This window comes from Chelmon rostratus, chromosome 23, assembly GCF_017976325.1.
Source record: "Chelmon rostratus isolate fCheRos1 chromosome 23, fCheRos1.pri, whole genome shotgun sequence".
Taxonomy (NCBI): domain Eukaryota; kingdom Metazoa; phylum Chordata; class Actinopteri; order Chaetodontiformes; family Chaetodontidae; genus Chelmon; species Chelmon rostratus.
Genome location: NC_055680.1, coordinates 13,870,271 through 13,897,553, shown reverse-complemented (window position 1 = coordinate 13,897,553; position 27,283 = coordinate 13,870,271). Strand labels below are relative to the sequence as shown.

The 27,283-nt window shown below is 41.4% G+C and overlaps 2 protein-coding genes across 5 annotated transcripts; both read right to left on the bottom strand.

Annotated features, from left to right (window-relative positions):
* Nucleotides 1-1,433: 1,433 nt before the first annotated feature.
* On the bottom strand, nt 1,434-26,599 carry LOC121626965. Its single transcript, XM_041965721.1, has 37 exons — nt 26,495-26,599; nt 26,374-26,409; nt 25,966-26,235; nt 24,725-24,976; nt 24,170-24,433; nt 23,807-24,073; nt 23,347-23,649; nt 22,437-22,703; nt 21,588-21,851; nt 20,964-21,080; nt 20,809-20,824; nt 20,633-20,718; nt 20,486-20,533; nt 20,121-20,183; nt 18,312-18,411; nt 16,690-16,925; nt 16,118-16,381; nt 15,436-15,678; nt 11,443-11,449; nt 10,705-10,859; nt 10,569-10,616; nt 10,180-10,443; nt 9,341-9,601; nt 8,964-9,233; nt 8,610-8,876; nt 8,246-8,521; nt 7,018-7,296; nt 6,658-6,933; nt 6,183-6,536; nt 5,318-5,581; nt 4,941-5,180; nt 4,414-4,521; nt 4,259-4,274; nt 4,057-4,151; nt 3,852-3,902; nt 3,352-3,414; nt 1,434-2,548 (listed from the first exon to the last, which is right to left on the bottom strand). Exons 1-37 carry the CDS (start codon nt 26,532-26,534, stop codon nt 2,541-2,543), a joined length of 6,438 nt encoding a protein of 2,145 aa, XP_041821655.1. The 5' UTR covers nt 26,535-26,599; the 3' UTR covers nt 1,434-2,540.
* On the bottom strand, nt 13,087-19,308 carry LOC121626837 (low affinity immunoglobulin gamma Fc region receptor II-b-like). 4 transcript variants are annotated; one of them, XM_041965536.1, is made up of 11 exons: nt 18,312-19,308; nt 18,042-18,077; nt 16,690-16,995; nt 16,118-16,381; nt 15,436-15,678; nt 14,990-15,109; nt 14,879-14,894; nt 14,717-14,781; nt 14,162-14,224; nt 14,004-14,066; nt 13,087-13,590 (listed from the first exon to the last, which is right to left on the bottom strand). In XM_041965536.1, exons 1-11 carry the CDS (start codon nt 18,346-18,348, stop codon nt 13,529-13,531), a joined length of 1,275 nt encoding a protein of 424 aa, XP_041821470.1. In that variant the 5' UTR covers nt 18,349-19,308; the 3' UTR covers nt 13,087-13,528. The 4 variants fall into 4 exon arrangements, with proteins under 4 accessions (XP_041821470.1, XP_041821468.1, XP_041821469.1 ...); XM_041965534.1 differs by lacking the exon at nt 13,087-13,590 and having other exon boundaries at nt 13,634-14,066; XM_041965535.1 differs by lacking the exon at nt 13,087-13,590 and having other exon boundaries at nt 13,634-14,066; nt 14,990-15,100.
* Nucleotides 26,600-27,283: the final 684 nt, after the last annotated feature.

Sequence of the window (27,283 nt, the reverse complement as noted above, 5' to 3'; positions counted from 1 at the left end):
GTTTTCCTGACATTGCTTTTGCGTCTGTGTTCAGGTGTACCAAGCTCACCTGCTCTCATCTCCCTGTGGAACCTGGGATCATCCGAGCCCAGACCAGTAGCTCTCTGGACCCTGTTTTACTAAACTCTGTTCACCGTTGGACTCACTGCTTGTTTACTTGCTGAACATTCATTAAACTGTTTTATTTAGTCTCCTGTCTCCTATCTACTCTGTCTGAGCTTTGGCATTTAGAGTCTGTTACACCCCCCAAAACATAACAGGATTGGATGGAAAACTGACTGTGAAGGAGAGAGGAGTAAACAGGCTGTTGAGTTTCAACTTGGTTGACCGTTTGAGACTTAAAGAATACTTAGGACACTCACTTTTATTCTAAGACCTTTTAAGGCTATTTAAGAAGCTGCAGGAACCACTGCTAGAAGTAGCGACTAAATACTTTTTAGTCAGGTATGAACACATTAAGCAGTTTTTTTTTATTTTAAAACCATGATTAGGTAAAAAAAAAAAAAAAAAAAGCCAAAGTTTTATTTTCAAGCTGACAAGAAAAATACAATTTGGAAACACATTTTGTGAGCAATTACAACCACAACTACAATGCTTTACGTAATAAAGGCACAGTAATGCAACAGAACAACATTTGAAAATACAAAAAAAAAGTCAACTTAGCTGTCACATGATTCTAAAAACACACGATGACCCAGACGATGTGCAAGCATCCAGGAAATATGGTAAGCTTCACCTACATACTTCAGCTGTGCAATTGTAAGTTCATGTAGGAGCCAAACAAATACCTCTCCCAACAGCAGAGCTTTACTGACCAGAGGTATACATACTATGGAGGAAGACCCCAAGCAGCAGCAGAGCACTGCAGGCACAGAAGCAGGTCGAGTCAGGAGACAGGAGACCGTCAGTCATCTCTGAGAACGTCTGTTTCCTCCTCTGGTCTTTGAAACTCTGCTGTGACGCATTCGAGAAAAAGAAGAACTGAAGGGGCGGAAAGTGAGACAGGAAGCAGAAAGTACACCGTTGCTGGGTCTCATTAAAAACAGTCTAAAAAGAGATCATTAGTTAGATCTACTGTGAAAATAACAGCTGGATTGCACCATTTTACCATCACACTGTTTGATATCGGCAGGTGACAAAAAGGAAATGTTCAAGATTTGCTGCATCACTACAAACTCTGGTAATTGTAACCCTAACTGCACTACTAATTAGAAATTAAAGAAGATTTTTTTTAAGAGACTGTATCTATAGACCACAGTAAAGAAACACACATTTGATCCAGATGTGTGAAGTGCTGAGGTTAGGCTCTGCGTTTGCTGACTGAATTTTCTTTTATGTAAGCTGTGCTTCCATCTGAGAAAGAACTTCAATCAAATACTTGACTGAATTGAAATTAGCATTAGCTTTAGCCGATTTCACCCGATTTCTGACAGTCATATATCAGATAGTGTTTACTTGCGTATCAAAATGTGTACAGCACTGAAACAGAATGAGAAGTGATTAAATGAATCGCGGCTTGATTTTCATTTATACAGCAGTGCCTGAATAAAGCACAGGAAGTTCATGCATTCATCTGAAGAACCAGAGGAGAGTGCTGTTTACTCACATGTGAAGACAGAGTCAACTGAAGGAACAGCCAACAGACTTTGGACTAAATATGAATATATAATAAAAGTTTTATTAGGTTCTGTGCTGCCTATTTTTTTAATAGAGACACAACACAGGAGTCAGCAATTGTCAAATCCCACACATACAGTATTAAGAGTTTCTGGACTTTTTGGGTATTTTTATGTTTGTTACATATACGTTGTATTGACTTAGCTACTCTTACTGTTACTGAATCAATATATCAATATATGACACATCACTTCAACATAGCTTTCATTGTTATGCAGATGACACACAGTTGTACATCCCTGTTACTTGTTTTTTCATAAAACAAATGTTTTCAATAAAACAGAAATTCTTCTTTGTTGCTACTACATAATGTGTTTTGGCGTCAAGCCCATTCAAAGCATATTTCCATACCATTTTGCAGATTCTGCATGTCTGTTCGTTCATCTATTGTTTTAGACAATAGACTTAAAATAACTTAAATAGCTATTATTCACATATTTTCAACAGCAGAAAACCTGATTTGATTGTCACATTTCATCTTAATCACTTTAAAGTTAAAGAAACAGTGGTGACAGTGGTGAGGGGCTGGAGCAGTGCAATCCTTTCCAAATAAAAATACATATAAGATCATTCTGTGCTGACATGTGACCATCTGTCCAAATTAAACCGACGTGATGCCTGAGTCCATGAGAGCTACTTCGCTGTTTTTTCCTCAGCAAGCAAAAGCAAAAGCAAATTCAGAAGAAACCAACAGGGAATTGTATCAAGCATAACAGAACTGTAATTTCATCACATGATCCTCTATTGAACTGTGTAAAGTACTGTGCATCTGATGTTTGGAGGGCAGCATTTGTAAGAAACAGTTAAGTGGTCTGTTATGTTATTGTCCACGCTTCTCTTCTTTGCTGACGATGCACTTCTCTTTATAAACCTGCAACAAAATCATAATAAATACAGCTGAAAAACATGTACTTCATACATTGCATACATACATTGCATTATACATTACATATATCCCACAACATTAATCAAGGCGGTTTCCCAGGTACACTGCATACAGGCATTGCATACGTTTCTTCAAAGTGTTTTTGTGAGTCTCTACTGACCTGCAGTTATACATAACTCTGGTGTATCTAATAAAGATGATACTTTTACTAAAAATGCAATTCAAATGCAAATGACCCAGTAGCTACTATGAATGGCAACACATCCATCACATACAGACGCTTGGTCAGGACCCATTGGCATCATTCTTTAAGGCACTGGCTACCACATTAACATTTTTAAATTTGCAGGGCTCCATAGTCAATGTTACACTTTTAAAAGAAAGCTTGCTGAAAACACTAATAAACACATGAGTAACATGAAAACGTTGCACTTTGGTTAGGTTTTAGCAACAAAAAACACAACAAAAAACTTGGTTAGGTTTAGAAAAAGACCATGGTTTGATTTAAATTAAGTATGCTGCTTATGTATGTTCCATTACTTCACTTATGAAAGAAACCTTCATACTTGGAATCCCCGTTTCCTCGTATCCACGTCTATATTACGTCATGTCACGCTTTGGGGGTTAGAACAGCCTGTCTGCAGAAGTCTAACTGCCCTGCATGTTGACAAATGATGCTAAAGAGGTACCCAGTGCTCTAAAAAGTTACCACAAGGGGTCCTAACCAGCCATCTGTATTTGACGAGTCAGGAGTGAGACCGGGATGTAAATAGATAGCGTATTTGTACCTGCAGTTGAATCAAGATTCAAGTTACCGTAGTCACAGCTCTCTGCTGGATCATCATATATTCCTGTTAAAACAACAAGATAAAAATTCAGTGTGTCTTTTACACCACTTAAAGACGATGAAGATGTGTGCTTTTGGTCTGGGGCTGGGTTTCATGGGGGTGGGTTTGGCCTCTTAGTGTCCATTAAAGTGAATCTTAATGCTACAGCATACAAAGATATTTAAACAATAATGTGCTTCCAACTTTGTAGAAGCTGTTTGATGAAGGCTCTTCCCCAACCTCAACCCCATTCAACACCTTTGGGATGACTTAAAACGTGGCCTGTGAGCCCTGCAGCTAAGTTCCCAAAATCTGGTGGAAAATCTTTCCAGAAGAGTGGATTGATGGCCATGGTTTTGAAATGAGATGTTCAACAGTCACATACATGTATTCAGCTGTCCGCACACTGTTGGTCATGTAACATATGTACATTTAGGTAGGTAAGTTTGTTTATACTTTACCCGTTCCAGTGTTCCCGCTGCCACCGATTGTTTCGTAGACACAAATATTACCTAGAGGTCAGAAAAAAATCAGACAAAATCAGATTAGTCCTTTCATCTGCATGAGTGTAGTTTATTTATTCTGACAGTGTTAAATCTGCAACACAGGCATGATGCTATCATTATTCTAAATAACTTGAATAAAGAATGAATGAGGAGGACTGACCCTGGAGAAGAGAGTACACTTGGTGTTCATTTTCATCTTTGTCGACAGTTTGGATTGTAGCAGAGTTCTGATTGGTTCTCTGAGACGGGACAAGCCTGAGACATGTAGTAAAAACATTGAACGTAACTAGTAATATGTAAAAAAAAAAAAAAAAAAAAAAAAGCATAAGTTATTTTTATTATGAGACGAGTGTTGCACGAACCTGTGACAAAATGTATCTGTGGAGAAGAATTAGAAAATTATTACTTCATATGATTTGTTTTCACAAACTGAGCCACCAAGTCACGACATCAGAATTCGTGAGATTTTTCATAAGCTGGCTGTCGTTTATTCAAAATAAACAGGACAAGGTCTCACCCTTTGACCTTTTGTACCAACTCAGCAGTAGCAGTGGCAGGAGAACAATCAGCAACATGCCAATAACCAGCCCAACGATCAACGCCACCGGAGACGGAGAGCTGGACGCTGCAATAAACGAATAATTCTTCATTAGCTTTATTTATGAGAGGATTACACAAGTCGGGACGGCAATCAAGGCCTCAGCAGATCACTGATGTGGAAAAATATAGGACAAAAACATCAATTAACAAGCATTTGTATTTAATTGTGTGATGTTTGGATAACTTTATCCCTCTACGCTCGTCCCTCCATCACTCACATGTATCTTATCGCCGTGGTCAGTGACATCGTATATATGTGTAAGTGCTAATCTCCACCACTTGGGCACATCAGCAGCAGTTATTTTGTGCTATCTACAAGTTTTTATCTAAATTCTTGGATAAAACCATCATGTAACATTGTACTGTGTAAGATCACTAAATGATGACTGAGGTTTATGTGTTGCACATAAAGAAAGGGAGACAAGCAGCAACAGTCACACTCACATTTTACCGCCATCCAGCTCTCTGATGACACGTTTCCTGAGTACTGACACTTGTAGAAGCCTTCGTCTGACTTCGAGGCAGCAGAGATACTCAGCTCCGCCCTGTCATCGCTTTGGATGACTTTTTCATTTTTGTAGAAAATGACATTGGAAAGTAATTGTTCTGTCCTCGACTTGCAACCAAGAGTAACAAGCTGCCCCTCAGCCACAGGATGGACGGGGCTCACCAGGATTATATCATCTGTAAAACGATTGAATATTTGAACATTTCAGCTTGCATGAGTACAAATGAATCCCTTTCACAAGCCAAAATTTGCTTGGTTAGTGCCAGACACCTACCATTCATGCATGGCTTAAAGATGGATGATGAAAACCTACCAGCTGCAGTGATGTTGACGGCATTGCTGAACTTTCCTGATCCAGTCTCACACCAGTACACTTCACCACTGGGGCCACTGGATATGTTGCATGTGAATCCGGTCAACGTCGCTGTGTGAGAGCAGACTGACCGATAGCTGCCCTCATTAAGCCTCATCACTCTCCACTGCGTGGAGTTTCCCTCGCAGTGCAGTGAGACATCGTGAGAGGTGAAGTGTTGCACTCTGTCGGGACTCACCGTGAGAGACGCCTGTGAGTGAAGATCTGAAAAACAACATTTGGATTTACTGCGTTTGCATCATTTTAAAGGACCAGCGCGTAGGATTTAGTGGCATCTAGTGGTGGGGCTGAACTGAATTGCAGGCCTCGCACCTTCTTTTCAGATTCATATTCAGTTTCAGAAAAACTGTATTGATCCCCACAGGGAAACTGCTTTGTTGCGGCACAATTTCCTCAACACACGGTTTAAAAAGAAGGATGAAATACTTGAAAAAGGTTTTAAAAACATGTGCACAAATGTGTATGCGCCCAGGTCTGAATACTGAGTAAAATAACAACATGGTGGACTCTGTGGAAGAGGACCCTCTGTAGGTTTAAAGAGCTCAAAACACAACCATTCTTATTTCCAGGTGATTATACACCAAATAAAATATAAACTTCCTCCTCCTAAATCTTACACACACTGGTCCTTTAAATTGTTGAGCATTAAACATGCTAGTCCCGACACAGTCAAGATATTTCCTCTATTGGGGGGCATGAATGTGCACATTCAATGACGTGCTCATGTGGGCATTAGTTCACTGGGCACAGAAACAGATGATGACGTATCTGCTGAGAGAACGAAAGAGGAAACATGCAAACTGACCTCCAGACCAGACAAGTGTGGCTTTACTGTAATCAGTGTAGTAGACCGGGTCTCCTCTTCCAGCTCTGCATGCATATCCTGCCGTGCCCGTCTGTCCATGGACAATGTGGGAATCCTGCTCCGTCCCCCTGCTGCTGCTAGGCAGCAGCTCATAGCTGTAGGAGTTCTCACTGCTGTCGGGTGGCCAATCAAGCAAGTCGTTGTACACGAAGAAGTTGTCTGACAGGTTGGGAACAGCCTTATACCAGTAGAACCTCCACCCTGCAGACGGATGTGCAACCCCACAGTTCAGAGTAACTGAGTCTCCAGAGCTCAGCCATCGTGGAGACACAGTGAGGACAGGCTTGGGTTTGTCTGTTGAGAAGTGATTTTCTCACAATGAGAACATGTCTGCAGTCTTGTTCATGGATTCCATGCAATGCACATTTAGCCTGAACTTGGAGGCTTTTATCAACGGAAATGAAATATGACTTACGATTATCTACTTTCAGCGTGAAGGAGGCGCTCCACGCTGTTGAACTGTGTTGTGGCCTTTCCAGCCTGCCTTTACACCAGTATTGCACACTGTCTGATAGAGAAGCATAACTTATTCTGTACTCTCTTTGGTTTGTAGATTTATCCAAGCCGGTTGTTGCCCATTCATACTCCCACTCAGCGTGTCCTCCCTGGATCTCACATATTAGGCTGATGGTCTCTCCGCTGTATATCTCTGGCCAGTTAGGCTGCAGGGTCACAACGGCCTGGTTTGTGACTGTTGAGGTTCAAAATTCACCAGTGAAGACACAAAAATGAACCATTTTATAAAGAACGTGAACTATTTCAATGGCAGACTTACTGATCATGTTAACACTGACTGGATCGCTGTACTCTGTGTAGTAAACTGGGTTTCCTCTTCCTCCTCTGCACCAGTACAGTCCTCCCCGTGAAACACTGACTTGCCAAGTTGAGAGGACAACAGCATCTTGTGCAGTCAGGGGTTCGGAGGTTTTCTTTCCTCTGTACCAGAAGTATTCCCAGCCAGACGATGACGGGTTCACGGAGCAGGTCAGAGTCACGCTGCCCCCTACTGGAAAGGCTCTGTCTTCAGCAGTCAGATTAGCTTTTGGTCTGTGCGCTGTTCAGTCCAGAACATAAAAAAAGTTAATTACTACAGCTTACAAAAACACGTGCAAACACATGCAAAGGGAAGTGTTACTGTAATTCCACTACTGTTGGTAGTAACTACTTTTTCAAATGAAATGCTGTGACTACAATTTCTGAAATTTAAAGGGACCCACTAGTTTCTTCATGAAAGAAAGAAGCAAGAAATAACTTCTGCATTTAGAAACAGACTGAAACCACTTAGTCCATTATTATTTTTAACTTGCGCAATAGTCACGTCAAACGGTGCAGTCCAGTGCTCAGAACAAACCCCAGACTCAGAGGTTTGTTTGCAGCTATAGTTGAAAAGTTTTTTTGTTTTTATCTTTTTATATTTTATACATTGATATTTTGTTAAATACCTGCAAAATTTGCACAAAGGTTCTAAATAAAAGGAGAAAAATAATTAAAAATGTAATGATGAATTATTCTTTATTTAAATTGTTTATGAATTTAATTTGCAAGAAATGTGCTACATCATGATATGCAGCCTGTTGTTATCTGGATATCACATTAACTATTTCGGGATGTGAGATTTTGGTCATATCACACAGTCGTATTAGCATTGGCAGCATCTCAAAAAAGCAGCTGAAAAGTTACTTATCACAGCAACACATTCCTTTTTGGTGGAAGTTATCAGTAATTTTGTTTTTAATGAGGTAATTAGTAATTGTAACTAACTGCTATTTTCAGTAATTAGAAGCGAATATTCTGCAGCACTGCAACTTTTACCAAAAAATCTTCATTTAGTCACACTCTTAAATGTCTGTGCATTGCACACAGTGCTGTAGGACAATTTAAATACAGTCTTTTCTATTCATTTTGGTAAGTGTCCTCAGTAATGGTGTGATAATGCAGAAAACATGTATCCCCTCAACAACACACAGACACACACACACACATATGTGCACAGCTCAACTTACATGAAACAGTCAATGTGGTGGCCTCGCTCCACGCTGTTGAGGAGTACAAGTCCTGTTTGTGTTTCCCCATACACCTGTAGTTTCCACTGTGGGACACAGCAGCACTGCCAATCCTGTATTCACTGAGGGCTGGGAAGGCGTTTGAGCCGGGTTTGCTCCATTCATACTCCCACTCAGCGTCTCCGCCTCCGTCTATCTCACATCGAACAGCGATCGCCTCTCCAGTGAATATCAGGGACCAGTTGGGTTGCAGGGACACAACAGCCTTGTTGGGAACTGTTCACGAATAAAAACAGAAGATCATCTTACAGAATTAAAGCTTTGTTTCTGCTGCACCGCTCCAAACTAAAGCGCTAACGCTCACCTCTCTTCTCAACGGTGACTGCATGGCTGTCCTCTGTGAAGAAAACCGGGCTTCCTCTCTCTGCTCTGCAGTGGTAGATGCCTCCTCTTGAGATACTGATCACTGCATCTGGTCCACCATCTGTAAGGATCTCACTTTCAGAAAAGACAGAGGCACGTCTGAACCAGGTGTATTTCCACTCAGCAGAGTCCTCCACAGAGCAGGTCAGTGTTTCGCCGCCGCCACCTGGGTCGGTCCTCCTGTAGACCACAACTGTGGGTTTACGTGCTGAAAAATGTTTTGGAAAAAAAATCAGTGTTTGTCATAGATGGACAAAAGCATGACACAGTACAAATGAAAGACAATCTGACTCACGTGAGACTGTCAGCTGGAAGGCGGCGCTCCAGCCCGTCGAGGAATACAAGCCCCTTCTACCTTTACACCAGTAGCTTCCACTGTGGGAAACAGAAGCACTGCGAATCCTGTATTCGCTGTGTGCTGGCGGTGTGTTGGAGCTGTCCGTTCTCCATTCGTACTCCCAAGCAGCGTCTCCTCCTCCCTCTACCACACACATGACGGCGATCGCCTCACCACTGAATATGGAAGTCTGCCTCTGTTGCAGGGCCACAGAGACCCAGTTGGGCACTGTCGAATGAACGGTTCAAGAATCATAAAACCAACAGAGGGAGCTGTGGTACGAACATCATTAATGCATGCTGTTGTATGTGGAAAATAAAAGTTGCTGAACTCACAAGTCATCTCGAGGCGCAGCACGTCGCTGTGCTTCGTGAGGAACGCCGGGTTTCCTCTTCTTCCTCGGCACTGGTAGAGGCCTTCCTCTGAGATGCTGATTAGGCTTTCTGTTCCAGCCAAAGCTTTGTCGGAGTCCGAGGTACGTCTGAGCCATTCATATGTCCAGCCAGCAGAGCCGCCCACAGAACACTGCAGCGTCACAGCGCCCCCTACTGGTATAGATCTCCCGTCTGCTGTCAGAGTGGCCTTCGGTCTGTGCTCTGATTGGTTTAGAATATACAGAACAGGACACAATAGCTGCAGTATTTGGAATATTGCTCATGTAGGATATATATGTACAGGCGGGGTGCACATACGTGGGTGTGCATTCTTGGCTAAAAACAGAAATGAGTAACGTGGAAGTTTGCCTCATAAATTCGACGGCGTGCACAAAAAGCTGACCTTTATTCAAACTGTAATGTGGATGCCAGCTAGCTGCGTTAGCTTCACTGAGTCGTTAACGGTGATGTAAATAGATGAACAAGACGCACACAGTTTATAAGACCGTCATGACTCCAGTTAGCCGGCTTTAGCTTTCAGTGCTAAATTTCGTGGGAGGCGTCCAACGGAAAAGCATAGATTATTTTCATATTTTTGGTACTGACTCACTTTTGGACACAGCCTCAAGTGGCTGTTCTAGGAACTGCAGTTTTTGGCACTTCCGCACTGCCTTTCTGTTTCATCCCCAGAGGCTTTTATACTATTGTATTTCTCTTGATTATGTCTGCAGTCGTGCAGTGATTATCTCAACATGGCTGCTCAGACAGTGGTGGCAGTGACAGTAAATTTGACATCTTACCTGATACAGACAGAGTGACATTATTACTCTGTTTTTCCAAATTTGTCGAGCCCTGACGACCGACGCACTGATAAACGCCACCCGACTGCGCCTTCAGGTTGAGTGAGTACACGTTGCTTGTGCTGAAAGAGGCGATTTGTCGACCGTTCCTGTTGAGTCTGTACTGCCAGTCGGTAGCAATCCCTTCTCTTATGTGGCATGTGAAGGTAACAGACTCCCCGCTGAATAAACTGGGCGAGCTGGGTTCAAAGGTCAGCTCAGCATCTGGAAGCCGACACAAACACAGTTAAAAAGAGGCAAACGAATCGTAGAAAACAGGAAGAGGGTGACACAGTCGGTGGAAGTTCATGTTTAATGGATAAACACAGAAGAGAAAGAAAATTGTTCACCTTGAGTGTGTCCACAGCAGAGGAGCGTACTCAACACTATAATAAAGACTGACAGCACATCAGACGTTATCAAACTGGCTGGACTCAAACAGAGAGTCAATAAAGGCAGGAACATCTGATTCAAAGATGTACTCACAGAATAATGACAGCGCACAGAGCGAAGTTTGCCTCATCCTCACATCCAACGCCGACACTCTGAGGAACAGCAAGACCGACACTGAGCTTAGCCCATCTCTGCTTCCTCCTCTCACCACTGCAACGGGTCTGACCACACGTTTTGACATACTCACACTTGCACAAGAAACCACATGGCGTCTGCATATCGACAATGACTGCAAATAAATGTGGCACGATTTGAATTATATAATATCAATCGTAGTGGTGCGATGTGTGTGCACACAAATCAAGAGAGGGAAGAAATGGACGTGATCAAATGAAATACAGCGAAATCTACAAAAGTACAGAGTTCTTGATGTAAGGTGGAAAGATGATGATTTCATATTATGGAAGATTATTTTTTTAATGAGAAAACATCAAAAAACTTATAGTGGACTGGCCTTTGGACTGATTAAAGGCATGTTGTGAATTCAGTGTTTGATATTTCTCCTGCAGGTAATAATCTCACCTTCATACGTTAGATAAATGCATGACTTTTTTTGTCACTGAGATCAAAACAGAACTCAATGCAAAATTGTTGCTTGCAAGGTTTTATCAGAAAAACCATCTGTGTCGCAGTCCAGCTCAAGGAAAGGACGTGAAAAGGAGGCCCACATGCAAGTTGAAAGCCAGCGTTTGAGCTAACGCCATGTGCATTGTCCCTGAAAATAAATAATAAATAAAAGTGCAAGTTGTACCTTTAAAAATGCATTTTTACCCCAAATCTAAAAGAAAACGAAATATGAAAACAGAGTAGGAAATATTGTGTTGCACGTGATGCATTGTGTTTGGCAGTTACCACACTGCTGTAAAATTCCACTTCTGCTGCACATGCACAGGAAGCGCTAACCTCAAATTTAAGCTAAATTTGAATGATCTCCCAAATAGAAATGAGCAAGCGCGCTGTCCGAACAGTCGATCTTTTTTCTTGCTTAACCTATACATCGTAAAACTGAGAGAAATCACCCTCATTTTAAAAAAAGCTCTTTAGATCATTCAGATTAATAATAATGTCAAATTTATATAATTCTTTCTGCTACTGAAACCTGAGAAAAAAACAAGCCAAATCACTTATCAGTTTGAGATCAATAAATTTCACTTCCTTTTCGCGCCTGCAAAGTGTGTTGCTGGTTACATGTCATTATCAGAGTGACAACACGTGATATATTTCTACATACAACAAATGACTTTATAGAAGACAGGATAGGGATAGCTGTTCAATCAAAATATAATTTCATCAAATCAAATCATTTGATTTGATTTTGACTTGATTTGAAAATATAATATAAATATAATATAAATATAATCAATCGTGTGTGTGTGTGTGTGTGTGTGTGTACATATATATGCATATACACACACACACCTGCTTCATATACACACACGTGTGTATAAGAAGCAATAAATACAGCAATAAAAACAGCTAAATGTGGTAGTGAATGCAATTATCTGGTGGTGTTTGTTACAATACAATGAGGAAGAGGATGGTTTAAATTGATTTCACAATCTCAAACACTGTGAAAAAACTGTTATATTATATATTATATAATATATATTAATATAATATTTCCTCTGTTTTTTCACAGCAAGCCCAGAATTAAATACTGACGTCGGACATTACCAGTAAAGATATAAAGAGCCGGTAGCTCAAAAGGGAAACTGTAGAAATGTGTGAACCTGTGGCCGAGCCTCATGTCACATACAGGCCGAACCCTGACAGCAATACTGAAATAAGTACACAATGAATACGTCCATAAATACAAACGCAAAACAGCCCTGCAGTTTGTGCTGAGATCAGAAACACATCAACACCTTCACGACCTTTACAACAACAGTTATCTCCAGTTTCCTCAAATAGTCATTAGAGAAGCAACAAGCCAGGCCACTTCTGGTGAGCATGAGTGGGTGCAGCTCAACTTGTCAGTTCCCCTTTAACACATCAGAGATGTGCTGCCGTGATAGCCGCACGCAGACGGTGTTAACACCACAGCTAATACGTTTGGAGTTTTTTGATGGCAGAAATTCATGATATCAAGAGAAAGAAAATTCCTTTTTACATTTAAATTAATGGTATAAAAACATGTGAATCAGTTTGACATTCAGGGCCATACGGACGTGATACAGAAGCCTATCGCACCAGCATCTATGAAACTGCAGCTGTTTCCCAAAATACACACTGCATATTCATTCTGCGCAGGTTTTGGGTACAGTGTGTTGTATATTCACACTGAAAAGTGGCCAAAAAAATTAAAATCAAAACAGTCAGCGTGCATGCTAAAAAAAACCTTGATTTTGAGTGAGCTGTTGATGGACACAGGAAATGGAGAAGCTGCTCAAAAGTGGAAAAAAGTGGATTTTATTGATATATCCCAGAATGATTAGGAGCTTTGCAATCTTTACAACACAGAAAACTCTTTTTCCTTACACTTTTAAAGTGAATGAGGAAGAAAAACGGGTTGATTTCCTATGGACTAAATGCAAAGGCTACTATAAAGACTAGTTTCCAGGACATACTTTGTACCATTAGTACTTGGTATGAAACTGGGACACAGCATTCAAATGCAATAGTGCCACCAATGTTGTGAACTTCTGCATTGCTGTTTGGTTACTGTGAGGCACAAAACTGTAAAAATTACACAAAAGCGATTGAAAAACACGACTTTATGCTTGCAGCTGCAAAAAAAAAAGCTTTATTGTTACATAAAAAAGTGAAAGACGAAGATTTTAAAAGTCCAAAATAACCTCCAGGTAAAAATGCATGCATCCATCCAAAGCATCCAGCACAAATCACATCAAATCACATATTACCAAGAGCCAAGTTTGACTTCTGAATAAACTTCAGCCATCACTGCAGGAGATGATTTTCCTACGAATGGAGAGACGATTAGTTGACCAGTAACATCCCAGATTACAGTGAACAGAAGGTGAACTGACAGACACATTATCTGGGTGAAGGATAAATAACACTATTATAAAACACAGTGTCCATAATCCATAATGCATATCCATGATATAAAATACGCATACATAGAAGGTGAGTCAGGGTGAAACAAGGTACAGGTTACAACAATAGGTGGAATATTATTTTAAAAACTTTAGTAAGGGTCAGTAATATTCTAACAGCAAAGACAAAGGTTTAAAAGCTGCTACACTGGCATTGCATTAGACAGTCCCCCGCTCTGTCGACCCCTGGTGGTGGTGTGTGGTACCTACCTGAGATCACCTGCAGGGTCATTTTAAAATAAAGAATATGGGATGGACTTTTGTGAGTGGCTGTACCTGCAGCTGATCCTGTCTTCACGTTGGAGTAAACAGAGTGTTCCCCAAGTACATGATGCCGCCCTGTTCAGATAATCAGACGAATGAAATGCCATTGCTGGCCTGAAAAACAAAAATAGCTCTTAACAATATGTGCTGCTTGAATCTTCTTTACTCACCTTTATTTTGCATGTTTTGGAGCTGGAGCAAAGAGTATGTGATGTCGCTGGACTCAACCGCATCTGAAATATGCATTTTTGTATTATTTTCCATTAAAATTAGTCCTAAGTCATTCTGTTTTGAGTGTTTCTGACTGCTCTGTGTATTTTCTGCACTACTTTCAGTGACTTCTGGGCCTTTCATTGATTCATAGAGACAAGCATCAATTGATCATTGATAAAGTAGAAGTCACTGATGTTTAGAGTGTTTGAATTATTTGAGCTGGTGTATTTCAAATTGCATAAGAGGTGTTTTCATACCATAAAGCCGTGATGGTGTTATTATGTGTTGCTAGTTTACATTCAATTCAAGCAGAAAAATTTAACTGAAACCATTTTCAGCTCTGATTTTTGTGCTTGTGTTCGACGAGTTCAGCGTATTTTTGCCTGATTTTGGTTCCAGTCTGGTGAATTGTGGCTTTTTATAAACATCAGAAAGTGAGTGTTTCAAATAATAAGCTTATAAACATTAAATAATAACTCGTGAAATTTTTCTTGATTATATTTGAGGCTGACCACGAAGATGAGAGGAGTGCACTTTAGGTCGAGTGTCACTCTGGTGCGCTCCCTGATCCAGAGTCCTAAAAAATATGGGAAAAAACGTGGTTGAAAATGTAATAAGAACAGTAAAGTTAATAATGCTGTTGAGTTCAAGAGAGAAGAGAGCGTTGCACCGACCTGGCAAAGAACGAATCTGTAAAAAAGACATTTGTTGTTACATTAGAATGTCTTGATGATTTTGAATAATCAGTCTGTAATCCATCAAATATCAGAAGGACGAGGTCTCACCCTTTGACTTCATGCAGCAACACAACAGAAGCAGGAGAATAATCAGCAGAAGGCCACAAATCAACCCAATGATCAGTGGCAGAGGAAAAGAGGAGCTTTCCTGCCCAGACACTGCAGCAACTCAAAGAAAAGTATCAATACTTTTTATTTGTCATCGATTACAGGTCACAGGTTATTATAACCAAAACAGAAGAAACCAGGTAAAAGTGGACCCGCGTCCAGGATCAGCTAGACCACATGTTCAAAAGATGATCAGTTATAGAAGTGACACTCACACATGTACAAAGGCGTCCAAGTGTATACATACAGGAAATATATATTTAAACAGAACATAAACACCACATGAGTTTAATGGCTTCACATTTAATTGGGTGAAGTGTTTGAGAGTAGGAGCAGCTTCTGAAAAAGGGAGAGAAAATAAATATACATATTTATACGACACTCACTTTTCACTGCCACCCAGCTCTGCAGCGACTCGCTTCCTGAGTGTTCACACTTGTAAAAGCCTTCGTCTGACTTCGACACCGCGGAGATCTGCAGCTCCCCTCCTCTGTCGCTTTGGATGAGATCTCCGTTCCGGTAGAAAAACACATTGGAGATGAATGTTCCGTTCCTCAGTTTGCAGACAAGCGTGACGGAGTTTCCCTCAGTCACAGGATGGACGGGGGACTCCAGGATAATATCTTTATCTGCAAAACAAAGAACATCAGGTTTCAGTTGCAGATTCTTTGATTCTCTAAGTTGACAGAGGTGGGTCAATGATTTGACCTTTATTAGTATGTGTGCTCATGCATCACTTAAATTATTCAATGTAAATACACTAAACCTTATAATTAAGAGAATATCATAATTTTATATTATGCACATGTGTGTATTGAACGTTTTTTTACTGTATGTTAAACTATGTTTTGCAAAGTTGGCCCCTGGAGCAACATATATATTCCTCAAAGGACTAGTATCACTGTACTAATTCTTATATAATAATGATTATAATTGCAGGCCCTTCATTCAGGCGTCTCTCATTAACATTTCACTGCATTGGTTATGCGATTCAAATATAAGATGTTAAATCCTGTATTGTCGTTGCTAAAATGAGAAAATATGAGAGAAAAATCATTATTACATTACATTGCACAGTGATGTTGACTGCATTGCTGAATTCCCCTGACGCAGTCTCACACCAGTACACCGTTGTTTTGTTCTTATGCATGTGGAGGCTGCACGTGGACCCACTCATCGCCCCCCAGGTGGAGCAGTTCGACAGGTGGCCCGCCTCCGAATACCTCCTCACCGTCCACTCGGTTGAGTTCCCCTCACAGCTCAGCGAGACGGGCTTGGAGGAGAAGTGCTGCGCTCTGTCAGGAGTCACTCTGACCGACGCTGAGTGGGAATCTGTTAAATAAAAACGGTTCAACTCGGGGTCAGAACGAGCGCAGAAACATGATTCAGATTCAGAGCAGCACAGTGAAAAATGATCCTTCTCTCTCTACAGAAACAACCAGCTCTAACAGCTGCCTCTCACGTCTAACCGGGGTCACGCTTTAATAGTGAAAATCTAACGCCTACAAGGCAAAGCGGCCTTTAACTGTGCTTTATTTAGGCAAGAACGACTATTTAAAAACCTGGGAGCCATTGGCAGAATGGTGGTGGCAGAAAGGAAGAAAGAAAAAAAAGGCAAAGAAAGGAGCAAACACACTGACCTCCGAACCAGACAAACTTTGGTTGACTATAATCAGTGTAATACCCCAGGCCTTCTCTCCTAGCCCTGCACTTATAGCCTGCTGTGTGCGTCTGTCCACGGACGATGAAGGAACCCTCCTCGGTCCCTTTGCCGCTGCCAGGCAGCAGCTCGTAACTCCTGGAGCCGTTCGATCGTTTGGCGGCAGCCTCGTACCAGTAGAACCGCCATCCTGCAGACGGACCTCCAACGCTGCAGCTGAGGGTTACAGAGTCACCGGGACTCGGCCACAATGGGGACACCGTGAGATCAGGCTTGGTTTTATCTGCTGGGAAGTGGTTTTGGCAGAATGAAAACCTGCGGGTCGACCTCCAAACATACATACTTCAGGCACACGATTTAAACATGCTAGATGACACTTAACTGGGGACTGAGGCAAAGATGTGCATTTTAGCATCTAACCAAAGTCCAAAAAGAAGTCAAGTGCAGAGTATAGAGATATATGAATAAGATCAAGGGTGATAAACACAATTCATATGTGTTTTTTTTTTTAAATAATGGTTGTTTAATTGGTTTTTACATTCGTCATTGACTTTATCTTGATCTCTGCTTGGGTATATGCATGATTTCTGTTGTCTGCTCTGTGTTTGCTGTTTTAAATGTGCTATAAATGAATCTGACTTGACTCCACTTTGATACAGAATATAGAGCATGTGCAGCAGTCACAGTAGGCAATTGCAGGTATAAGTGTAAGCATACATATATTATTATATACAGAATAAACTGCTGGATATGGTAACATATGTATAGTATACACAGTACATACTATATGTATATATAGATGTGGCAGGATAGTGCTGCGCTCCCTACCGTGAGGGGCGGTGTGGCAGACAATTTGCCAGCGATTGCCTAAAAATACACCAGGTGGTACCCTTCCTCGCGCTTTCCGTTTCCTCTTCCTGCTTACCATTATTATCATTATTTGGACTTATTTAGTCTGTGCTCATTTTAAATAATTGTTTAATAAACCTATGACTTTTATAATTGGAAATCACGCTCTTGTCCCGTGGAGTTCTTGAACTGCGTGCCCTTGTTTCAAATTGAAAGCTGGTAGTTTGAGCCCTGTATATCTTGGGGTGAAAGTCCCCAGGTGGCGTTGTCTACAACTGTCATATAACCGCTCGCCTTGCCACATATAGAATAAATTTTGTTTGAGAAATAGTCATGTGGTAATTCATGGTCATGCATTGACTAAAATGATGCATGCTCCGACAGAAAATAGACCAAGAAGTGATGCAATTCAGAGTGATGCAGTCCACTTCAGCTGAAGTGATTCAGTTGGATGACGGAAAACAAGGGAGCATGTGTGTTTACCTTCAGCCTGTTCGCAGTGGATGAGCGGATTCAGCACTGAAATAAAGATTGATACCCTCATTGAACGTGATCACAGTCCTCCACTCTAAAGTCAGTTACCAGCTAAGAAAACAACATGAATTATATAAAACACATAAAGATTTTACAGTGAGACAATGCAGTGTCACAGCTTTCTGTGAGTCAACACAGTTGTTACACCTAAAAAAAGGTAAAAACAACATGAGACACTTTCTGAAGCATCCAAACAGAGAGAGTCAGTGAAGTACTCACAGCATAGCATCAGCACGCAGAGCGAAGCGAGTCCCATCTTCACATCCAGCAGTCGCTCTGCCTCCGACAAGCGTCTCCACCTCAGAGGATGTGAGCAAGACTGCGGGAGAAGAGGGGCTGCATATCATTATCAGCATGAGCTCATTGGTGCAAATGTTTTTTTTTTCTAAAAACAGCCCATCTCTCCTTCCTTCCTCTTATAGCAGAGCTGACACAATTGCAACATCTCTGATGTGTTCACTTCCTGCTCGCGAAATGCAAAATAAAGTTTACCTTGAGTCTTGCACGTTAAAAATAGCGATATAGTACAGTTTGCGCATCACATCAAAGTAAAAACAATGTAGGAATGGGATGACTACATTTTAATTCTGTAGTGTTGGACAGGAACAGAAGCTTAGGCTTCACCTGTTACTCTAGGCCTGACCATTATTGTGATAGTTAGTCTGAGCATAAAATGTCAGGATTCATTTGTAAAACAGCCATGTTATAAACCTCTGATATTAGATTATAATAGCCATAATGAACACTTTCTATCATTTAACAATCCATAGTAGTTTAGATGTATAAATCATTAAATGGGAGCTGAAGAAATCATCTACTCTAATTCTTATCCATAATGTTGTTATGGGTATTTTTTTGCAACTACAACCACAGAGGAAGCCACAGCTTGACAGCCTGAGTGATTGAAACTGGATGTGTCCGTTCCTCTTTGCACGTTCACTGATGTGTTGCTGTGATAGCATGAATTCAGACATCGTCAGTGCAGCCATCACACCGGTGCTGCTGGGACATCTGTAAAACTCAAGTGGCCGAAGTCCACAGAGACATGAATGAGACTACCTCAGCAGGACGACATTAAACACACACCGTGGGAATATTTAAATATTGTGTTCATCTGCAGTCTTTTCAAGTACAACAGGAGATTAAAACCAGGCATTTTTTTATTTTAACGATCTGTTGTTACATTAACTTTCCAGAACAGCAGCAGATGAGCACATTCATAAAAGCTGTAAATACAAGAGTGCAGATTGTCATATCTGTTTGTTTGGTCGATGCAGATTTCTTTGTTGATCTGGAAGAAAACCAAAGGAGAAAAAGAGTTTAGGGTTTTTCAAGAATTAATGGTGCTTTATGACATTTTACTCCCATTTCTAACCCATTTAACTGTCTGGAAAATCAATCATGACAGTGGCTAATCCCTATGTGCACATTATGTTGTTCGCTGTGTCATTACCAAGAGCTGTTCCTGGTTTGACTTCAGAATAAACAGTTTCCTCCGCTGTCGCAGGATTTGATTTTCCTACAAATGAAGAGATGAATTTGTTAATTTTGGAGTAACGCCCCAGTTTACAGTGATAATGCACTGACGTGTGCATGCTGTTTATTTCTGCGATTCAAACAGCTCAAACCATGCAGCAACACGTTTCAAACAAGTTGGGACAGGAGCAACAAAAGACTGGGAAAGTTGTGGAACGTTCGAAAAACACCTGTCTGGAACGTTCCACAGGTAAACAGGTTGATTGGTAACAGGTGATCATCATGATTGGGTATGAAAGGAGCATCCTGGAAAGGCTCAGTCGCTCACAAGCGAGGATGGATTGCATTCTCTTTCTGAAATGGTCAAATCCCCCACATATGGGATGTGCTTTAAGAGCTTTTAGACTTTGGGGGTATTGTTATGTTCATCCATTGCTGACGTTGGCGACTCCTTGTTGTTTAATTGTTCTTTAAAAAAGTACACTGCAGCCGGCAGCACAGAACCCAATGCAACTTTTCCCTTTGTACAAAGTATGTTGTACTCGGCTCTACCTGCAGCAGATCCTATCTTCACATCTGAGTAAACGGTGCTCTCCTCTGGTTCATTATTCATCCCTGTTAGAAGGATCAGATGAAAGCGTGAAGAGACAACTTCCTTTTGTCAGACCCTGGCCCACAAAAGTACCTCAACTGCTGCATGTAATTCTCACCACATGAAGTAAAGTACTCACCCTTCTTAGCAATGTGTTTAAGCTCAATCAAAGAATATGTAACATCATTGGGTCCATCTGAAATATAGATTTTTTTTATTTAAGAGATTATCAATCATTTACACTTACCTTACATCATGATATTCATAATATTCTAATATTTCTATTTCTCCATGTTAAAAGGTAAACAGAAGATATGGACTGTACCAATTCCAGCTTCTTTGGGGGTGTTCACTGTTTCATAGAAACAAGCATCTACAGAGCAGTGAAAATCAAGCAATGGTCACATTAATCATGTTAGTCCCATTATATGAACTCCATAAATTAAAAAAATAAAATCATCAAATGACTCACCATGGACGGAAGTGTATTCTTTGCACTGAGTTTCATCCTGGTTTGTCATGTGGTCTGCAGCAGAGCCCTGATTGGTGCTCTGAGACCTGGCCAGTGGACAGCAAATAAGGTGGATTTCATAAAGAACATGTTGCTGCTGTTGTATTGAGAATGGGAGAAGAGAGTGTTGTACCAACCTGATGAAACATGATTCTGTAAAAAAAAAAGAAAAGACATTTGCCATCACGTGGTTTTGTATTGCAGACTGTACGATTGTTGCTATAGTAGCAGAATACATCTGTGATTTTGCCTAATTAGAGTGAAATCAATCTAATAGAAAAAAACATCTCACTTGTTGACTTTGTGTAGCAATACAGAAACAGCAGTAGGAGGATAACCAGCAAAACTCCACAAACAATCCCGACAATCAGCAGCACAGGAAATGGAGAGCTCTGAGGCCTGGACACCGCTGCAATGAATAACTCACATTCATATTTATTCACATGGCACAGGTTCACATAAACTCAAATGCAACTGCACTAAATATGCATCCAATATCATTTCTGAAGCAGGTCATAGTGCGGCAAACTGGGGCTACTGGGGCGAGACTGTTCCCCCTGCACAGGCTGGACCACCACCATCATCATCCCAGCGCTGGAAAAGTCAGCTGCATCCTGCTTCAATGACTGTTCGCACTAATGACTCACAACTGCTCCGTTAACTACACCTCAAACCCACCACCCTCTTCTCATTCTGCTGCACGGAGCAAGTCAGAATCACCAAGTTTCCTGGTGCAAGCAAAGACAGGGAAGTCTGAACGCTGCTACGTGAATCCTTTTTATTTTGCACCAGGAGAAACAGTTTAGCTCCTCCATGTACTGCACTAGTCTGTGTAACTCCAAAGTTTCTCTTTCACAAATGTATTTAAACTGTAACACAGCTTGCAAACAGAAGAAACTGTTATAATCATACTCACGTTTTACTGACATCCAGCTGTCTGGTGAAGCCCAGCCCCACGAATCTTGCAGTGAAGCTTTTCCTTGACATTTGTATAAGCCTTCGTCTGACTTCGACACCGCAGGGATAGTCAGCTCCGTTCTGCTATGATTATGGATGAGTTTGCCATTTTTGTAGAAAAACACATGAGAAAGAACCTTTCCTGGCTTCTTCTTGCAGCTCAGAGTGACAGGATCTCCCTCAGCCACAGGTCGGACGGGGCTCACCATGATCATGTTACTGACTGTGAAGAGGTTAAAGAATACGAAGCTCTGGTTACAGATCAGATGGTGTAGAACATGATGAAAACACATTAAATATAACGTTACACTCCCTGTTATCTTGCCTACAAACCTATAGCCCTGTCTTTGGTCACAATAAATCTCACAATTTACACTACTGTGTTTGGTACGGTCTGCTTGTGTGTTTGCAGGTCGTCCATTTGATGACATTTTATATCATAAAGTTTTTTTCCCTCTGCTATAAGAAAAAGACATCCACTCCCGCGCCGGCAAGCCCAGCTGTTGGTTGCCATTTGAAATCCAGCCGATGACGGTGGTGTCATCCAAAAACTTCACGACAGTGTGGGGTCATGGGTCCACAGCATGAACAGGAGGGGGCTGAGGACACATCCCTGAGGGTCTCCAGTGCTGAGCCCCAGTGTGGAAAAGACTTAAAAAACGAAAGCTGTTGAAAGTATTTAACGAATCAACCGTTGAGTTCAACTCATTTGGAAAAGATCTTGATCTTTCTGCTGGTTTTATATTCAACATTCACTATACAAGAGTATTCAAATAACTCACGCACAGAAAATGTGATTAAAACTCACACTGCCAAGTGATGTTGACCGCATTGCTGAACTGCCCTGTTTGAGACTCACACCAGTACACTCCATCAATGTGCTGTGACCTGGTGGTGCATGTGGAGCCAGTCATTATCCCCCAGGAGGAACAGGCCTGCAGGTAGCCGGATTTGGAAAAACAGTTCACTCTCCACATCGAAGAGTTTCCCTCGCAGCTCAGCGTCACAGGCTCTTTGGTGAAGTGCTGCACACTGTTAGGACTCACTGTGAGAGATGGTCCAGAATCCAGAACATCTGAAAAACAACACACAAACACACACAAGCACCAAAAGATGTATGTACTGGAGATACATATTTATGTTTCTTGTGGATTTAATCATTCTAATTGTTGAGTGCGTATGGGAATGGGAGTAATTCAGTAAATTTAGTGAGTAACGATGCTTAACTTCCCAGAACGTTGATAGGAAGAAGAGAGCAATCTAGCATAGAGAGGAGTGTGTAATTGGTGCATACAATGTATTTTGGAGAGAACTGTTGGATGTAAAAGTATTATTGGATACCTTTATGTGAAAGTAGCAATACCAGAATAGACAGATGTCCCATTATCACTAAAAGTCTAAGAGGAAAATGAAGGAAGGAATGGCTGGAGAGGTGAAAAAGAAAGATCCTGTACCGCAACCTTATACTAAAGTTCATATTTGAGTAAATGTATGTTTATTTTCCAGATCTGGCCGTACAACCATAAGACATATTTCCAAACAGTATTTTTAGAACATTAAAACCCTTTAAAGAAAGCTGTCATAGCCTTACAAGACAAGGTTACGGATTTCCCAAGTCAAAGTTTGGGAGGATCAGTCGTGCTGAACTTTGTTCCAGCAGAAGAAAGAACATCTGACTTGGTGTGAAAGAAAACGTCAAAGAGTCTAAAGGAACCCACCTCCAGACCAGACAAACTTAAAGCCACTGTAATAAGTGTAGTACACCGGGTCTCCTCTTCCTGCTCTGCACTTGTATCCTGCTGTGCCCGTCTGTCCATGAACAACGTAGGAATTCTGTTCAGTCCCATTGCCGCTGCCAGGCAGAGGCTCATAGCTGTAGGAATCGTCTGACAGCTTGGGAACAGTCTTGTACCAGTAGAACCTCCACCCTGCAGACGGATGTTCAACCTCACAGTTCAGAGTAACTGCACCTCCGGGACTCAGCCATGATGGAGACACGGTGAGGACAGGCTTGGGTTTATCTGTTGAAAAAAATGAATGAAACCATGCTTTGATATATGCTTTGTGGATGACATGCACTGCTTCTGTCTTACATATTTTCTCCGCCTGTCTCCAAATATCTCACACAAATGTGAGGGTGATAATCAAAATGCAGTCACTAAAAAGCGTGTGACTTACCGTAAGATAGTGTCAGTGTGAAAGCGTCACTCCAGTCCGTTGAAGACTTGCCACTTTTCATTGTGCCCATGCACCTGTGGTCTCCCCCGTGTGACGATCTGATCTTATCATTATTGTGCTTTTGAATTGTGTTTGAGCTGGGTGTCGCCCATTCATACTCCCACTCAGTGTCTCCTTCAGCCCCAATTTCACATGTAAGAGTGATGGTCTCACCGTAGTATATCTGAGGCCAGTGGGGTTGCAGGGTCACAACAGCCCTGTTGGTGACTGCTCAACAGGACACAAATATTAATCAACAAAAATGTTTTTTAGCCTTGTGACTTATATAAAATGTACTTTTCTGGGTTGTGTGTTTGCCAGTACCGACTGCATCGCTGTACTCCGTGTAGTAAACTGGGTTTCCTCTTCCTCCTCTGCACCAGTACAGTCCTCCCTGCGAGACGTGGATTCTTCCATCCGAGTGGAAAGCGACGTCTTGTGCGATCAGGGGTTCGGAGGTTTTCTCGCCTCTGTACCAGAAGTACTTCCAGCCAGATGACGGGGGGCTCACAGAGCAGGCCAGGGTCACGTTGCCCCCCAATGGAATGTATGATTGCTCTTTTCTCAGTTGAGCCGTTGGCCTACGTGCTGTTTAATTTAAAACAAAGACATAAAAATGGTAATTATTGCCCAACTAAAGGAATAAAATAATACTGAAATATTTAATCACTGTTTTAAATGTTTGTATATAATCAAAGTGATGGAAATCACCAGTTAAATTAACAAACTATGGATTAAAGTAAGGGCAAATCCACTTCTCTTTTCTCCTGTTAGTGTCCAGTGTCTCAAAGATGATGCTAATGGAGATCATCACTCATGTATTGCATCATGTCTGCAGGCAAAAAACGCCCTTGAATTTTGAGAATCAAGAACACTTACATTCCACTTTCAGTTTGACCGGCTCAGACTCCTCGTCTTCATCAAATTTGCACATGTAAGAGCTCCCGTCTGACAGCAGCTCAATGGTGATTTCAGCTTCTGACCGCCGGTTTGTGTCCATTTCAAGCAGTAATCCGTCTTTGTAGAAAGCAGCATTCTCCTCTTTCCCCTGAGTCCGATGCCGACAGCGAACGGTCACTGATTCTCCTTCATACAAAGGGGATGCGGGATGTTCCAGGATCACATCGTTGTCTGTGTAACACAGGTTGGCCCTTGTTTTACTAAGCCAGCTCAGTTAAATTAACACATCACTGAGAAAAAACTAATGTTACGACATATTTCTGTTTATCACATATTTAGAGACACCAAAGCATGAAATCCACGTGTCAGTGTCACGTTTTGCCTCACCTAGGCGTGAAAAGTACACACACGTATGAAGGTGCAGTACCAGCAGGGGGCGATGATGACGGCAGCGGAGGACAGACACAGTTTAAACGACGACAACGTCAGCGCTGCGGCCGGGAGGGATCGATTCCCGTATCAAAGCAATAATCAGAATTGGTTGTTTTAAGGAAGTAGTTATTTTAAGCCAAACCATGACAACAGCAAAATGTTGCGCCATAACTAGTGCAGGAGGATTTCAGCTTTCGGTTGGTTGCCATCATCATATTCATTTCAAACAAATGCCAGGGTTTATTTGTAAAAAAAAAAAAACTTCTGATACTAGATTCCTTCTTCCATTATTAATGCCTTCAATCATTTATCAGTTTATCGTTTTCAGGGCTTTATATGAACTGTGGAGTAAAATGTTTTTACTTCTATGTCTGAGAGAGAAGAAGTATTTCAGATTTAAGATACCTATGTTCTCCCTCATGGCGCTGTAGTCGCTTTGGTGCATAAATGCTTCACAGAAAACCAAATCTGGAAGAAACCCCCTGCGCTCTGTGTTTGTCCCCATGAGGTTTCTGCAGTTATGTCTTGCAGCAGGTTGACAAGCTGTTGGCATGCGTTGCAGTAAATGACACCTCAGATGAGTTAGTTCATCTTCACACATTCAAAGATGCGTTACTCTTCCAGCCAAAGATCCTCAGTAAAAGTGAAAAGTACACATATGTGTGAAGGTGAACTACTGGCAGGGGGATAACAGGAGTGTAAGTCTATATTGCCTCAATGGAGCTGATGAAACTTTAAGGTTTCTGAATGTCAACTAGTTTATACATCATTAAGCTTTGATCTCTTACCTGATACAGTTAGAGAGACTGTATTACTTTCTTTTGAAAAATCCCTGATGCGCTTGTGATGACCGACGCACTTGTATTCACCGCTGTCGCCTGTAGCTAGCGGCTGTATTGTACAGCTCTTTTTTGAGCTGCTGGGGCAAAAGTGGTGATGATCCTTCATGACTGTGTAATACCAGTCAGTGTCTTCTCCGTACCTCATGTCACATACGAGCGTCACGGACTCTCCGGTGAATAAAGTGGACCAGTTTGATTTAATGGTCAGCAGCGAATCTAGACACCAACACAAGATTCACGAGTGGAATGACGAATACATCGAGAGAAAGAAAACATAGAAAGAGGCTGTTTGAACGAGTGATACATGGGGAGTCATGTTGAGTGAACAGAAAAGAATAAAAATTGTGTGATTACCTTGAGCGTGTCCACAGTAGAGGAGGACATTCAGCACTAAAAATGAAGTTTTAAACTTCATCAGACACATGACACTTATAGAAACTATCAAATATTTATTTATAGTCACTGATATACTCACAGAATAGCCGGAGGACACAGAGCCAAGCGTGTGCCATCATCACATCCAGCACTGATACTCTTCTCTTCTGAAAAATCCTTGACAAGAAAAGCTTCACACGCCAGCTGCCGCATATGAACAAAAACTGTGAGGAAGCAAAAAATGCATTTCATTTCTTTTTCTGAGCTCCGCCTGCGGACTGTGCTTCCTTCCCTTTTACACAAAACTTGCCCGGATTTGAACCACAACTTTTTTTTTTTTTCCTGTATGTGAGACGTGAGCCGAACATATCACCTCATTACCGTGTTGCATTTACTTGTGCACTGCTCCACAGCGCCCATATTGTGATGTGCATCATGTTTATGTATCTTTAGTTGCATGAGCAGAATACAAATGAAAGAAAAACAAGGTAAAAATCAGTTGATTTTGAACATTTCTGAGCAGAATTTCCAGTCTGTGTAATACAACATGCACATTTTCCAAAGATGATGGTCACATGATTTGTGAAGCTTCATAGAGGTGAATGTGATGTGATGATCCTGTAGATGACTGCTGCCTCACAAAGGTGCAGGAATTCTTCATGCGTCTGTAAAGGCCGCTGCAGAAAATGGTCAAAATATATCTCCTTCAAGAATTAATACAATTCCCACCTGTCTGGTTTTAAAAGGGACAGATGCAACCACAGGGGTCACACTCCCTTAGTGACCCATGAGCTGGAACTGCAGTGCTGCAGGGGAAAGTATCAAGTCTCCCCGAGAAATAACCTCGCTTCATGGTAACTACTTGTTTCAAGGTTAATATGAGTTCGCC

Excerpts from the sequence above, each read along its gene's own strand:
- LOC121626837 (XM_041965534.1), bottom strand. The coding sequence starts at position 18,348 with ATGGGACTCGCTTCGCTCTGCGTGCTGATGCTATGCT. Across the intron at positions 15,679-16,117 it reads AGTCAACATCACTGTGCAAT|ATAAAGATATTATCCTGGAG; the intron begins GTAATGTAATAA and ends TTTGTTTTGCAG. Across the intron at positions 15,110-15,435 it reads GAGCTGGGTGGCAGTGAAAA|TTGCTGCAGTGTCTGGGCAG; the intron begins GTGAGTGTCGTA and ends CTTTTCTTTGAG.
- LOC121626965 (XM_041965721.1), bottom strand. The coding sequence starts at position 26,534 with ATGATGGCACACGCTTGGCTCTGTGTCCTCCGGCTATTCT. Across the intron at positions 21,852-22,436 it reads GGTCAACATCACTTGGCAGT|TCAGTAACATGATCATGGTG; the intron begins GTGAGTTTTAAT and ends ACCTCTTCACAG. Across the intron at positions 8,877-8,963 it reads CTTCCAGCTGACAGTCTCAC|CACGTAAACCCACAGTTGTG; the intron begins GTGAGTCAGATT and ends AACATTTTTCAG.